Genomic DNA, 15,761 nt, shown 5'->3' with positions numbered 1-15,761 from the left:
TTCAGACAGTGTTAGGGGAGAAAGTGAGGACTGCAGATGCTGGAGATCAGAGTCAAAAAGTGTGGTGCTGGAAAAGCACAGCCGGTCAGGCAGCATCTGAGGAGCAGGATAGTCAACGTTTGGAGCATAAACTGGAATATGATTCCGGATGAAGAATTTATGCTCGAAACGTCGACTCTCCTGCTACCTGACCAGCTGTGCTTTTCCAGCGCCACACTTTTTGACTCATCAAGCCTTACAGCAGATATTTGAATGCACAACCTCTCAGGTGAATGTAAAAGATCGTGTGGAACTACAGGTATTTAGAAGAGCAGAGTTATTATTACTGCCTGGTCCAATATTTGTCTACCAATTCCAAAACACAGCAGAAACAGATTTTCTGGCACTATAGTATTTTCGTTTGTGAGAGCTTACTGTGTTCAGATTGGATGCTCTATTTCTTATACCACCACAGTGACAAACCTCAAAAGTACTTGCTCATTGGCTTATAAAGTGATTTGGAAATGCTTGCTGGTCGTGAAAGGCGCCACATAAACGTGTGTTGTCACCTTTCGCAGCTGTTAAAATCTAATTTTAAATACGTACGAATATTCCTTGCGCTGACTCAAAACTCGTGGCAATATTACGTAATTGAAAAGGGGGTGGGGAGAAGATTTTTCGCTGCGTGTACACTTCGTTACATCGAAAAATTCCGTCGGCTAAATTCTGTCCGGCGGATTGGCCGTTTTCCAGAAGCTGTTGCGCCTTTAACAGAAGCGGTTGGAGTCGCTTGGAAGCGCAAATGACGCCTTCAAACAAAACCGGGGTAAAGGGAGGAGGAGGAGGAGAGACCGTGGGACAAATGAAGTCTAAACCCTACAAGGTGTGGTCGCTGATGTGTGTGGGTTGGAGTCAGGCGGCTGTGAAGTGTTGGACGGTGTGAGCAAAGGGAAAAAGAGACACAGGAGAGTGGATGCGCTCTATTACCATGGCGAGGGGATTGCTTTCCTGGGCCTCTTTGAGGAAGATCTGTGGCAGCCACTACTACATTCAGGTAAGGTTAGACCGACGTATATGAACAACATATCCCCGAATTACATGCTTAAATGGAAAGCGCAAGCTGAATCTGGGAAAGTGGAAGTCTTGAAAAAAAACCTACTGGTCGTTTTTTTTTGAAAATGTGAAAACGGTCAAGCGGCACAATCACGTGACCTGCCTCTATCCCGCCGGCGGCTCGCGCTCTCCATGGAGACCCCTGGAGTCAGTGAATGAATGAATGAACGAACGGCTGTGGCGCAGTGGGAGGAGAGCAACCTTCACATACACTCACCTTTGCGATGGATTGACAATGTGTTCTTTGCACACTTGGTGTGTGCAGAGAAAATACCCTTGGTGTGCGCGCATCACCGGTGTGACCAGTCTCAAGTGTCCCTGTTTACATGAATTTATGTATGAAAATGTTAGTTATCTTTGCACCTTTTCTTGACATAAGAATTTTCTCTCTCTATTAAAAGTCTGTGAATTTTCATTTTCCTGCGGTAGGTATATAATGCATGAATGAATGAATATGGATTTGTGCTGAAAATAATGTGGCTTGCGGTCTTTGCAGTTAGATTGCAGCACACTCCATTTTATGGAGTCTACTGATGATCTGTGTGAAATTAACCTAGATTTTTCTGTTTTACGACTTGTCTTCGATTTCCTTAAAATATACTTCGTTTCTTTAATTTCATTTAGTTGTTAGCGAGTTCATTTGGTTATTTCTTTGAACTGGTTAGACGCCAGATTGCATTAAAGTGCGATGTTTCCCCAAAAAGGGATTTGAATCATTATGGCACAATGTTGTAAACCCTGAAGGGGTGACGCACTTCTAACTATGAAATGTTCGTAGCAAAGATAGGTCTCTGTTGCTATGCCGTGATTTAATTTTTCTGTCAGTTCATTTTGCAAAAAATATTCAAACAGATTGTAGAATGATAATCCACATTGGTCTTGCCTTAAGCCAAAGGGGAAAAAAAGGGCTAGGATTGAACCTGAAATCTTGTTTCCCGTTCACGGTCCCAGCCTGTGGAGGAACCCTCAGATTTAGTTTGAGCCCCGGACCGTGCTTCAGATACAATACCAGAAAAGTCCTGAATGGCCCTCTTTCAGTTAAATTCTTTTTACTTGGATTCCTGTTGCTGATGAAGCATTACTGGGTTTTTTTTTGTTTGCAAATGTGCATTTACTGGTAAATATAAAATTGGACTCATCTGTGGGGTGAATAGAGTGGTAATATTTACAGTTACGCTGACCTATAAATAATGACCAATAAACAAGTGTGGCGCTGGAAAAGCATAGCCAGTCAGGCAGCATCCTATGAGCAGGAGAGTCAAGCATCAATAATGTGGGCAGGCCCGAGGGGGCTGAGAGATAAATGGGAGGGGAGTTGGGCTGGGAAAAGGTAGCTGGGAATGCAATAGGTAGCTTGAGGTGGGGGCTGATAAGGTGGAGTGGATAGATGGGCAGGAAAATGGACAGTTCAAGTCCATTAAGGGGGGGTAGATATAGGACTGATGTTAGGGGTAGGTTCTTCACTCAGCGAGTCGTTAGTTCATGGAATGCCCTGCCAGTAACAGTGGTGGACTCTCCCTCTTTATGGGCATTTAAGAGGGCATTGGATAGGTATATGGAGGATAGTGGGTTAGTGTAGTTTAGGTGGGCTTGGATCGGCGCAACATCGAGGGCCCAAGGGCCTGTACTGCGCTGCATTCTTCTATGTTCTATGTTCTAAGTGTGTGGTACTGAGTTGGAGGATTGGATCTGGGATAAGGTGAGAAGAGATGAGGAAACTGGTGAAAATGACACTGATTCCGTGTGGTTGGAGGGTCCCAAGGTGGAAGATGAGGCGTTCTTCCTCCAGGTGTCGGGTGGCTAGAGTTTGGTGTTGGAGGAGGCCAAAGACTTGCATGTCCTTGATGGAGGGGGAGTTGAAGTGGTCGGCCACAGGACAGAGGGGTTGTTTAGTGCGTGTGTCCTGGAGATGTTCTCTGAAAGTTGGCATTCAACAAGTTGGTGTCCTGTCTCCTGAATGTCAAGGAGGCCACATCAAGAGCAATGGGTAAATAATAAAAATTATTATTATTATATTATTATTATTTAAAAATTGGCTGCTGCATTACTACAGTTCAATGGTGATTATGTTTCAAAAGTATTTTATCTGACTCTTAAGTGCCTTGGGACATCCTGAGGTGTATGAAAAATGCCATGTAAAAGCATTCTGTTCCAATCTGAGGCCAATACCGTTTTTAAAAGTAAACTCAAATTTCCAGTTCATAGCTGAAAGGATAGCATGTCAATGTTCTATATGCTTACTGTAACCAAAAATGAAAAGCACTATTGACTAAACACTGCCTTTGGAGGCAACTAACTAAAAACTTTGAATACAGAATGCAACATCTACCCACTCTGGCAGAACCGAAAAACACATTTCCCAGGCGTATGTTATTCTGTACTTTAAGAGACATTGAATTGTTAATTCAGGCCAAAGTCATTGTTGAATCTCAAGGATTTATTTCTGTTCTTTTAATTTTCTCAACCTATTTCTAACTGTAAGTGTCTTGCACTCAGAAATTATCACAGACTTTCCTAATGCAAGCTAGGCAACTCTTCCAAGTTGATTCTAAATCCTCAGAATTCTTGATTATAAGGCAAGAGAAATGGAAGGTACAAAGTGAAAAGTTCATTTAGAGAGTTGATGCAGACACAATGGGCTGAAGGGCTTCCTTTTACACAGTAGTAATTCTATGATTCTGGGTTTTTTTTCCCCTCTCTCTGTTTAGCATTTGTCTTTACACTCATTCCAGTGCAGTGAGCTATGAGGTTTTTAGTCTCTGGTTGCTCTTTTAATTTCGGTACCTTGGCAGACTAACATCTTTGAGTTTTCAGGGTTGTTTTCTTCCCCTCTTAAATTCAATTTCTATAACTTTGTGTATTCAGGTAGAGATTCTGTCTAGCTATCTTTTGAAAATGCAATTATTTCAGCTTGTATCTAAATGGATAGTTTAAAGCACAATCCAACATTCTTAACACTTTCATTTGGTAGTTTGGTTATGTGGATGATTCAACTTTATTAATTTTTGTGGGCATTATTTTGAAATATTGTGACGATGCCTGGTTTATTTATCTAATTTCATGGTTAATGAGGAAAAGGCACCATGGGGGGGGAATTGAAACTTCTTTTTGAACTATCTTTGCAGTTGTTTTGTATTTGGATTTTTTTTTAATTTGGAGAAAACCTGCTATATTACAAGCTGCTTAGTTCACGCATCTACTTCTGAAACATGTTTGCTTCAAGATCAGGTGCAATGTAATTGTTCCTTTGGAAGAGTTACTGAAAAATTTTTTCAGTAACTTGTACTTCTTGACTAGACTGTGGGTGTGCTAAGATCCCAGAGATAACCATGCATGATTATTGACCTGGCCACATTTATCTTTAAGAATAACCACAATTGGCCAGAAAGTATATGTTGAGAGACCTTAGGGCAGATACTTGTTATCCTATATTAAATTCACAAGAGAATATGGATCCAGATCCCACCAAGGCAGTTGATGAACTTAATAAATCTCGTCATGACTCACTAGCACCCTGGAAATCAACTCCGTGTTTCCAAAGCCATTATGAAAGTTAGTTTGTAAAAGAAACATACAGAACACCCAAACTACCAGATTTTTCAGACCCAGGTTTCTGTACTTTGCAGACCGATTGATGGTTCTTCTGGTCTGACCAGCTTCTCATTGTCTTGCGTACAGTCCAATCTAGTCAACTACCTGACATTTAATCATGTAGTGATTGACAAAGATCCTCTGCCTGTCAATGAGAATTGCTTCCTCATCCTCAATCCAATCACCTTCACTCGTACACAAACTCTCTGCTCTAGTTTGTTTGTGTAGCTGCAATGTGTCCTCCATAGGTATCAAATACTTCACCCCTAGGTTTCAAAATAGTTTGTCTTCTTTTCTGTCTACAGTCCAAAATCACAAATAAAAGACGCTATCTTTCATTTCTAGAATAGAAAGCTGACCTGGGGTGAATCTGTGATCATTGATTTGTGTTTTTTTTTAAAAAACCATGTGGTTCATGAGCATCCTTTTTTTTGGGGGAAGGAATTGAGCTATCCTTACCTCGTCTGGCCTACAAATGTCACCAGATGCACTGCAACTTACTTGGCTGTTAGACATCTTCGCTGAGCAAGTCATTCATTTAAAAGATAATTATAGATAAGCAACAATCTGGTCTTTATAAAATGCAACCTTTTAAACTCATAATTTTAACTAAATATTTTCTTAAAACCCAGTCATGAGATATCTGTAATCTTGAGCTCTGTGACCTGTAGTTAAAGTTTATGGTAGTAGGGCATGATGGTTTGGGTGGCAATGTCAGAAAGTCCTATTGATTATAAGTATAGCAGCCACACCACACCAGTAGGGGAGGAGTGGAATCTTAAGTGTGTCAATAGGACTTTCTTTCTTTGTTGTTTGGCTGGATAGACCAGAGTTGCAATATGAAAAAAATGGAAGTCTAAATGTTTTGTAAGTCCACGTAATTGTGATTATGACATTAATGTATCTTTTGAATGTCATTTTGTATTTTAACTGTTTGTGATTCACCAGATCGTAACGAATAAAGAGTTAGAGGACAATCTGGCACAAAATCTGTTGTGGGGCAACATGCTGCAAAACATGGTGTTAAGGAATACTGAATGAAATTAATCAGTGCTACAGGCTCCTTCGTATATTGAAAGGGCTGCTTGGAAACCCATTTCTGTCCCAGCATTCAAACTGTTTGTATTTTCCAACAAATACATTAAGGACAAAAGGGTAACTAGGGAGAGAATAGGGCCCCTCAAAGATCAGTATTTTGCATTAGTATTTACTGTGGAAAAGGATATGGAAGATATAGAATGGAGGGAAATAGATGGTGACATCCTGCAAAATGTCCAGATTACAGAGGAGGAAGTGATGGATGTCTTGAAACGGTTAAAGGTGGATAAATCCCCAGGACCTGATCAGGTGTACCCTAGAACTCTGTGGGAAGCGAGAGAAGTGATTGCTGGGCCTCTTGCTGAGCTATTTGTATTATCGATAGTCCCAGGTGAGGTGCTGGAAGACTAGAGGTTGGCTAACATGGTGCCACTGTTTAAGAAGGGTGGTAAGGACAGCCCCGGGAACTATAGACCATTGAGCCTGACGTCAGTGGTGGGCAAGTTGTTGGAGGGAATCCTGAGAGACACGATGTACATGTATTTGGAAAGACAAGGACTGATTTTAGGATAGTCAATATGGCTTTGTGCATGGAAAATCATGTCTCACAAACTTGATTGAGTGTTTTGAAGAAAGTACCAAAGAAGATTGAGGGCAGAGCAGTAGATGTGATCTATATGGACTTCAGTAAGGTGTTTGACAAGGTTCCCCATGGGAGACTGGTTAGCAAGGTTAGATCTCACGGAATACAGGGAGAACTAGCCATTTGGATACAGAACTGGCTCAAAGGTAGAAGACAGAGGGTGGTGGTGGAGGGTTGTTTTTCAGACTGGAGGCCTGTGACCAGTGGAGTGCCACAAGGATCGGTGCTGGGTCCACTACTTTTTGTCATTTACACAAATTATTTGGATGTGAGCATAAGAGGTACAGTTAGTAAGTTTGCAGATGACACCAAAATTGGAGGTGTAGTGGACAGCGAAGAGGGTTACCTCAGATTACAACAGGATCTGGACCAGATGGGCCAATGGGCTGAGAAGTGGCAGATGGAGTTTAATTCAGATAAATGCGAGGTGTTGCATTTTGGGAAAGCAAATCTTAGCAGGGCTTATACACTTAATGGTAAGGTCCTAGGGAGTGTTGCTGAACAAGAGACTTTGGAGTGCAGGTTCATAGCTCCTTGAAAGTGGAGTCACAGGTAGATAGGATAGTGAAGAAGGCGTTTGGTATGCTTTCCTTTATTGGTTAGAGTATTGAATACAGGAGTTGGGAGGTCATGTTGTGGCTGTATAGGACATCGGTAAGGCCACTGTTGGAATATTGCGTGCAGTTCTGGTCTCCTTCCTACCAGAAAGATGTTATGAAACTTGAAAGGGTTCAGAAAAGATTTCCAATAATGTAGCCAGGGTTGGAGGATCTGAGCTACTGGGAGAGGCTGAACAAGCTGGGGCTGTTTTCCCTGGAGCGTCGGAGGCTGAGGGGTGACCTTTAGACGTTTACAAAATTGAGGGGCATAATAGGATACATAGACAACGTCTTTTCACTGGGGTGGGGGAGTCCCGAACTAGAGGGCATAGGTTTCGGGTGGGAGGGGAAAGATATAAAGAGACCTAAGGGGCAACTTTTTCACGCAGAGGGTGGTACGTGTATGGAATAAGCTGCCAGAGGATGTGGTGGAGGCTGGTACAATTGCAACATTTAAGAGACATTTGGATAAGTATACGAATAGGAAGGGTTTGAAGGGATATGGGCCGGGTGCTGGCAGGTGGGACTAGATTGGGTTTGGATATCTGGTCGGCATGGACAGGTTGAACCGAAGGGTCTGTTTCCATGCTGTACATCTGACGTTAAGCATATGCATGTAAAACTTAAAAATGCATCAATTTGTTTATGTGCAAATAACCATCTCAATTTTTCAACTTGTCTTAGGAAGACATTGTGGGAAGTGAAGGAATAGATAGAAAGCAACTCTTGACATTGGGAAGTAGGATAAAATTTAGAGCAGCGGAGTTGGAAAATATTTCTAGCTACCTGTGTAGTGGTAGAAACTCTTCAAATAGCAGTTTATAGTTGATTTGGTTGTAAATTTCAAATGAGATGTGTGAACAAAAAGGTTTTGAGAGATATTGAGTTCAGCGTACGTGGAGTCAATCATTAACTAGCCATCATTTAAGTGAATGTTGGAATAGGCTTTTGGGGCTAAATAGTCTTTGTTCCTAATGCACTGGATCATTTAGTACTGGTCAAATATTTGTATTCAAGTCTTCAGTATTTTATTTAAATTGAGACCACTGTCTTAGAATTATTTTTTGTACTAGAGCTTTTAACTAGAACCTGTAAAATATCAATATTAATCAGTAGTACTGTTGCCTTTTCTATGGATTTGATTTTGTAGTAACAAGGACAAATCTGAAAATAACAGACTGCAATAAATTTGTATTTTTTAATTTGTTCACAGCATGTGAACATCACTTGCTAGGCCAGCATTTATTGCCTAAAGGATAGATTAGGGTACTTCAATAATATAAAGTTTATACTTGCTATCTGAAAAAGAATGATACTTAGCTGATGTGCATGATTATAAACTGGACTTAATTGCAATCATATCTTACATGTAACAAAACTCAAAGAGCAGCTGAAATGAAAAACAGATTGGAGATGCTGAAGAAGGGTCACTGGACCCAAAAGGTTGACTCTGCTTTCCCTGCAAATGCTGCCAGACGTGCAGAATTTCTCTAGCATTTTGTTTTTGCTCTACTTTATTTGCTCTGACCTGGTTATTAATTATCAATGAACCCAGTTTCTAATTGAGACTTCTACTTTCCATTCCATTTTACTTGCCTAGCAATAGCTATATCTTAAAAATAACTGGGCTGTGAAGTGATTTTTGGGGTGTCTTCTGCACGCTGAGTTATTTTGTTCTCTAGTCAGTGTCCTTTCTCTTTTATTTTGTTTCTGTCCTCACGATTGATATAGACAGCATCTGGGAGAATTTCAATTTTGGTCAGGTATTTGTGACAGGGTAAGTAAGTCTTTTTCACCCATATCATTCCTGAATGGTATGCACCAGCACACAGTACCAGAAATCATTTGTACAATGCTGATGCTCCTTGGAAAGAGGAAGTTAGTGTAAATGACTAAGCGCTGCAATAAGGAGTATATTTAACTATATATCAGATCAAGTTTATTGTATCATAAAATCCCTAGAGTATTGAAATAGGCCATTCATCCCATTTGAGTCCACCCCTAGAGCATCCTACCCAGAGTCAGTCACCCATCACTTCCTCTCCCCTCCCCTTAACTTGTCTTTGTAATCCTGCACTTCCCAAGGCTAATCCACCTAGCCTGCACATCTTTGGACTATGGGAGGAAACTGTTCGGGTATTCCCCAGGAGCTTAGTTATCAGAGGATGGAATCGAACCCAGGTCCCTGGTGCTGTGAGACAGCAGTGCTAATTACTGAACCACCATGCCCCATATATATCATACTTTGGGAAGGATCTGAATGCAGATGAGATTCAAAAATGGTTCTAGGGATGATGAACTTCACTTGTGACAATAGCTTGGAAGGCTGAGAATGTTTTCCTTGGGAGAAGAGAGCTGAAGGGAGGGTTTTTTAAATAGAAGATTTCAAAATCGATACAGGTCTGAACACAATGGATTAAAGAAACTGTTCCTGCTCAAAATAGAATAAAAAATCAGAGGGTCTATGTTCTACAGACACACTTTTAAAATCTTTGGCAAAAAAAAGCAAATGTGAGAACTTTGACACCACATGGTTCAGGTTTGCAATGCACTACCTGGAATCGTGGCGGAAGAAAGTTTGTTTTTATTGAAGCATTCAAGAGGACATTGTGTCAATTTAAGTAATCATCTCGTGCAGGATTATGAAAGAAGGCAGGAGTTTTGTATTAAGTCAAAATCCACCATGCAAAATGATGGACAGATGGTCTTCTGAACAGTAATAATCTGATTCTGAAACTTTTTTACAGATGAACAGCATACATGTTTTATAGTAACTTCAGCTGATTTTAATAAATGCAGCTTTTTGAGAACTATTGTGACAATTTCTAGTTGATCCTGGTAATATAGATTTGTAAATATCTATATTAAGTTGAGCCTTCTCTCAGACATCTGGTTTAAACTACAATAAAATTCCCTTCAGGATAAAGGATCATTTTGTTGATTGAATTATATGCCCATAAGTTTTAAATAGCACCATTCAAGTTCATGTACAATCCTTGCCATGTTTCTCGGAGAACATGCAGTGCCTTGACTTGTATTACGATACATTCTTCCGTTTAGGACATGTACGTTATGTGACACATTTTTAGCAAATTCTATTGTATGCTGTGAATCTCTGTAGACTGAAAAGAAGTGAATTGGAGTACAATAAGTTTGACAATTTACTATTCAGCCCAAGAGACCTGAGTGCTCTGGAAATTAAATAATAGGCAGTTGGTTACTGAGAGCAAGTGAAAATAAGTGATCCTGTAGCAATCTACAGCCACAATTCAAATTGGGTTTGTCAGGCAAGTGGGATTCCATCAGATGGTTGAGAGAGTGATATTGTCAGGGAATGATGCATGCTTCACTAACTGATCAATTGTTTTTAATTAGGTTTTGGTTACAGTGTTAATCAACAGATTATTTATTGCTTTATCCTTGCTGTATGCTTTGTATATTTGCAAAGCTCCAATAGTACTTCCAAGGAAGTAATAGTTGTAAAATACTTTGAGGAAGTAATACACCACTTGTGTTTCCCTTGAAGTTGTGTACACACATCAAGCATCATGATTTCTACTTCCAGAAAACCCCAGCGCACAGGGATCTCATGAGTTTTGCACAGGATGAAAAAATGTTCAAGGGGATGCTGCCATGCCCAGTGTATAGTACCTGATCAACAGAAGCCAATCTGGTGCCATGGAAAAACTTGGCAACCACAGAAGTAACTTCCTCTGCCTCCACACTTAATTCCAATTTGTTCACAAGGTATGAGCATTTATTACCCGTCCCTAATTGCCCAAAGGGCAGCTGAGAGTCAACCACGTTACAGTGAATCTCGAGTCATGTCAGCCAGACCAGATAAGGATGTTAAGCTTGAAATGTGTTGCTGGAAAAGCGCAGCAGGTCAGGCAGCATCCAAGGAGCAGGAGAATCGACGTTTCGAGCATGAGCCCTTCTCCTGTTCCTTGGATGCTGCCTGACCTGTGCTTTTCCAGCAACACATTTTCAGCTCTGATCTCCAGCACCTGCAGTCCTCACCTTTCTCCAAGAAGAATGTTAAGCTTCTTTCCTTTAAAGACAGTGAACTGGGTGGGACTTCTTTCCCCTGACAAATCAACAACAGTTTTGTGGTCGTTATTTAACTCTTAATTCCAGCTTTTTTTTAAAATTGAATTCAGATTCCACCATCTGCTGTAGGATGATTTGAACCTGGGTTCCCAGAACGTTACCTGGATTTCTGCATTAATATTCTAGCAATAATATCACAAGACCATCCCCATCCCGCTTGAAAGAAGCTAACAACATCCTGGATTTTCCAGCGGCATGGATTTACAGGCCTACTTGCAGCCTCACCAGTAGCAAAATGACATCCCATACTATAAGATGAAACGAGTACAGGGTGAAACTGCTTCCAGGCCCACATTATAAACTCCTGATGGTTGCAAGTGCAGAATTTAAGTTTGAGTTCAACTGATGGTTAAAATTGTTTTTAAAAAAGAAAACATTCCATTTGGTGCCTTACCATGTACAGTGCACATCTCTAACTGAATGTACGTTCACAGTTGTACCTAGTTGCTCATTTTTGTATTTTACATTTTTTTTTAAAATACATCCCTGACTCGCGATTAATGAGTGGTGAATCTGGATTTCGTGTAAGAAACTGAAAAAATATTACTTCCACACAAAATGGGGAAATTAATTTCTGTTCACAATTATAAAAATATTTGCCTTGTTTGTCACAAGAGTATTGATAAGGGGAATTTGTAATGACACCACTCAACAATAAATAGTATATTCAGTGATTTGTTTTTCCTTTAACATGCAACTGATTTGTTGGCATGCTTTGCAGAAAAGTTTTGAGAAGCTGAAAGATATTTTGAAAGCAGTTTTTTATTCACACTAGCAAAAAAAGTAAGGCCTGCACATGAGTATCATTTTTGAATTTGCCATCTCTGGAAAAGAACAAGAAATCACTCAGATGGTCAAGTAGTTAAAGAATCAATGACTGTAGCCACTGTTTGATTTGAAGATTTTTAGAACAAAGAAAGAATAATAGCAATGGAACGTTTGTGACTTGATGCTTCCACAATAACAAAAATAGGATCTCTGTCCAAAGATGGCCTTCAGCAAGTATAGTAGGACCTGAAAGGCTGAATGCTTCTCAGCAGTTCAGGGAGCATCCAAGGAGCAGCGAAATCGACGTTTCAGCCAAAAGCCCTTCATCAGGAATAAAAAGCACAGGATGATAGAAGCAGCTACTTTTCCTGTTTGTATTCCCAAAATCACTGTTCCACAGCTGTAATTTCAGTTCAATATGATTTTGCCGAAAGATTATTACCATCATCAACTCCATTAATTTGTAAATCAAACACCTGATAGAATTTGATAGTCAACCCACCAATACCTATTGTAAGAATTTGATTTTAGACAAACACAATGATTTGTTCTATCAGATTTAATTTCTGAAATTTCCTGCTGAATTCCTCAGTCAGCTTCCTCAGGATTCTGGGTGGGAGCATCTTGGTCTTTGATTCTTCTTATAATTTTTTCCCAGACACCAAGTGTTGGAGCATTTTGGTTTTGAATGAGACGACTACTTCAATTTCAATTTGAACACATTCGCAGCACTGATCAGACATGTTAAATTCATCCTTTCCCTGCATTTTACTGTTAATGTTTGACAATGGATCTCTTACAAAGTTGAGCAACCATGTTTTGCCGAATAGTTCACTGCATACTTCATTCCTTGATTCAATAAAAATGATAATTTCAGGAATAAGATTTAAAAATCTCCGCAGAACTTTCCCTTGACTTGACTTCATATCAGCACAAAGGATTAGTTTACCGTAGGTAGCATTAAGTTTGTCAAGTAAAGATTTAAACAAGTAAGGTTCTTGCTTGAATTGAGCTTACATTCCTAACGAGAAATTTCAATACAGTAGAGATTCCATAACTTCATTTGCTGATACTTGCTGGTGGACTATTGTCAGAGAAGGGAAATCAGGAACATACTTGCAAAAGCCCAGATTTGCACTAAATGTGGGGTGGTGCACAACCAGTTTCTTGACTTAGTTTTTTCTCAAGCACATATCTCTTGATTTCATTGTAAATATTCTCACATCTCGTTCGTTATCGAGAGAAAAGATGAGAAAACCCACTTTAATTGTTGTTAATGTCCTTAAACGCCATGCGCAAAAAGGAAAATTAAAAAAAAGCAAAAACACAGCAGGGCTGCATAGTCATGTCAACAGATTCATCAAGCTGCACTGAGAAGCATTCAGGTGGTAAAAACAATGACTGCAGATGCTGGAAACCAGATTCTGGATTAGTGGTATTGGAAGAGCACAGCAGTTCAGGCAGCAGCCAAGGAGCAGCGAAATCGACGTTTCGGGCAAAAGCCTTTCTTCAGGAATAAAGGCAGTGAGCGTGGAGAGATAAGCTGGTGGGGGTGGGGAGAAAGTAGCATAGAGTACAATAGGTGAGTGGGGGAGGGGATAAAGGTGATAGGTCAGGGAGGAGAGGGTGGAGTGGATAGGTGGAAAAGGAGATAGGCAGGTAGGACAAGTTATGGGGACAGTGCTGAGCTGGAAGTTTGGAACTAGGGTGAGGTGGGGGAAGGGGTTGAAGGGTTCTGAGGCGGAAGATGAGGCGTTCTTCCTCCAGGCGTCTGGTGGTGAGGGAGCGGCGGTGGAGGAGGCCCAGGTCCTCCATGTCCTCGCCAGAGTGGGAGGGGGAGTTGAAATGTTGGGCCACGGGGCATTGTGGTTGATTGGTGCGGGTGTCCCGGAGATGTTCCCTAAAGCGCTCTGCTAGGAGGCGCCCAGTCTCCCCAATGTAGAGGAGACCGCATCGGGAGCAACGGATACAATAAATGATATTAGTGGATGTGCAAGTAAAACTTTGGATGTGGAAGGCTCCTTTAGGGCCTTGGATAGAGGTGAGGGAGGAGGTGTGGGCAGAAATGTCAGTTGCTAGAGGATGTTGCTGTTTGGGGAAAGGGTAAGTTTAAAGGAAACATGACAGGTGGGATTTTTATACAGAAAGTGGTCAGTGCCTGGAATGTGCTACCCGTGCTGGTGGTGGAGGCGGATACAATAGCAACAGTTTAAGAGGCATCTGGTAGGTCTGTGAGTCGGCAGGGAATAGAGTGATCCGCACAGCATAGAGGCAAAAGGTTTTAGTTTCGACAGGCAGTATGTGTCGGTGCAGTCTTAGTGGGCCAAAGGGCCTGTTCCTGTGCTGTATTGTTCTTTGTTCCTTTTTAACAATGCTGTGGAATGTAGTAAATCTTCTGGTTAGAATGTGACTGAAAAGGATTTGCTAAAAGGTCATTCGTGAAGGTTGAATAGTGGAACTGGATGCACTTGAATAGGAATCATTTTGTCCTAGTAGATGTTCTTTTTTTAAAATAATGACAAAGCCTGGTTCAGAATTTAGTTTTCATTAATTGTAACATTTATGCAGATAACTATTCTAGTCATTCACAATTAGACCTTCTAAACAAGGGATCACCACGTACTCTTGAATTCTCGAACAAAATCAACAAGAACCATACCAACAAAAAGATGTCTAAAAGCTGTAAACAATGTTCTGTTCACTGATACCAAAACAGAAATTGCAGCATAAGCTCAGCAAATCTGGACTAAGACCAGAGGCCTGACAATGTCTAAATGTTGCCCCTCACTCCCCCCAATCTACACCCCATCCTGACTTGACACTACATTTCCATTCCTTCACTGTTGCTGCTTCAAACCCAGTAACTCCCTACCTAACCGCACTGTGGGTGTACCTGTACCACAGTAGCAGTTCAAAAAGACAGATCACTGTCACCACCATACCAAGGTCACTTAAGGCTGGGCAACAAATTGATCCAAAGAATCACTCTTTACAATAAAATGTTGAAGAACACAGCATTTTTAAAAACTTAAAATGAAGTTGCAATAATTAAATTCTTCTTCAAGAATATGGTTCTTGTAGTGTTAGTTCAGGGGACAAATATGCAAATCTGAGTGGTATAAGATGTGAGGATGAATACATATATTCTGACATTTTTCATTGTCCTTGGTGTTCAGATTAGAACTCTCTCTCAGGAAATTGTTTTTTCCTCTAAATGCTATGTATTCAAAAGTTTCAGTGTCCTTCTCACATTCAGTGCTTCCTGCTGGAGTGTGCTGGTTTACTTTTCATAATAGATGTAAGTGTAACTACTTCGATTGGCAAGTCAATATGATTTTAAAAATAGAACTCACCAGATAACAGGATCTTCACTCCAAAATCTGTAACAGATGTTTTGCTTCAACTTCACTTGAATAGTTTGTCATTTTGAACCCCAAGAATGTTCTGCAGTTTCATTTTTGTGTGACTGGGACATATGTCATTCAGTGCAGTATTTAATAATGAATAAAATGCCCATGTAAATTTTCCCAAATGCTGTACAGATTCTGACAATGGTTTTGATAATCATCGAATCAGAGAATGTTAATAATGCAGAAGGTGCCCATTTTGCCCTTTTGAATCGGTGCTGGCATGTGGAAAGAGCAGTTCACCTGGTGCCACTCCTATGCCTCTTTTCCCATGGTTGAAAATCCCACACCACCAGATTATAGTCCAGGTCGCTGGAATCGATTGGTTTCAGGGGGCAAACACTCCACTGGTTAGTCATACCTGGCCCAAAGGAAGATGGTTATGGAGGGTCAGTCATTTTAGCTGCAGGATACCTCTGCAGAGGTCCCTCAGGGTAGTGTCCTTGGCCCGACAGTCTTCAACTGCTTCATTAATGACCTTCGCTCTGTCATCAGGTCATAACTGGGGATATG

General features: G+C 40.7%; 1 protein-coding gene across 1 annotated transcript in view; it reads left to right on the top strand.

The window, feature by feature from the left end:
- The first annotated feature begins 665 nt into the window (after positions 1-665).
- LOC122554179 (divergent protein kinase domain 1A-like) overlaps positions 666-15,761 on the top strand; it is a 55,401-nt gene continuing 40,305 nt past the window's right edge. The window contains exon 1 of the mRNA XM_043698810.2: positions 666-1,033. Coding sequence (XP_043554745.1) covers positions 953-1,033 — 81 coding nt within the window. The 5' untranslated portion in view covers positions 666-952. The remainder of the gene's footprint in view (positions 1,034-15,761) is intronic.

This window comes from Chiloscyllium plagiosum, unplaced genomic scaffold (assembly GCF_037043375.1).
Source record: "Chiloscyllium plagiosum isolate Xiang-an unplaced genomic scaffold, Cpla_swu_hap1 HiC_scaffold_9, whole genome shotgun sequence".
NCBI lineage: Eukaryota > Metazoa > Chordata > Chondrichthyes > Orectolobiformes > Hemiscylliidae > Chiloscyllium > Chiloscyllium plagiosum.
This window is presented reverse-complemented; position numbering and strand designations above follow the sequence as displayed.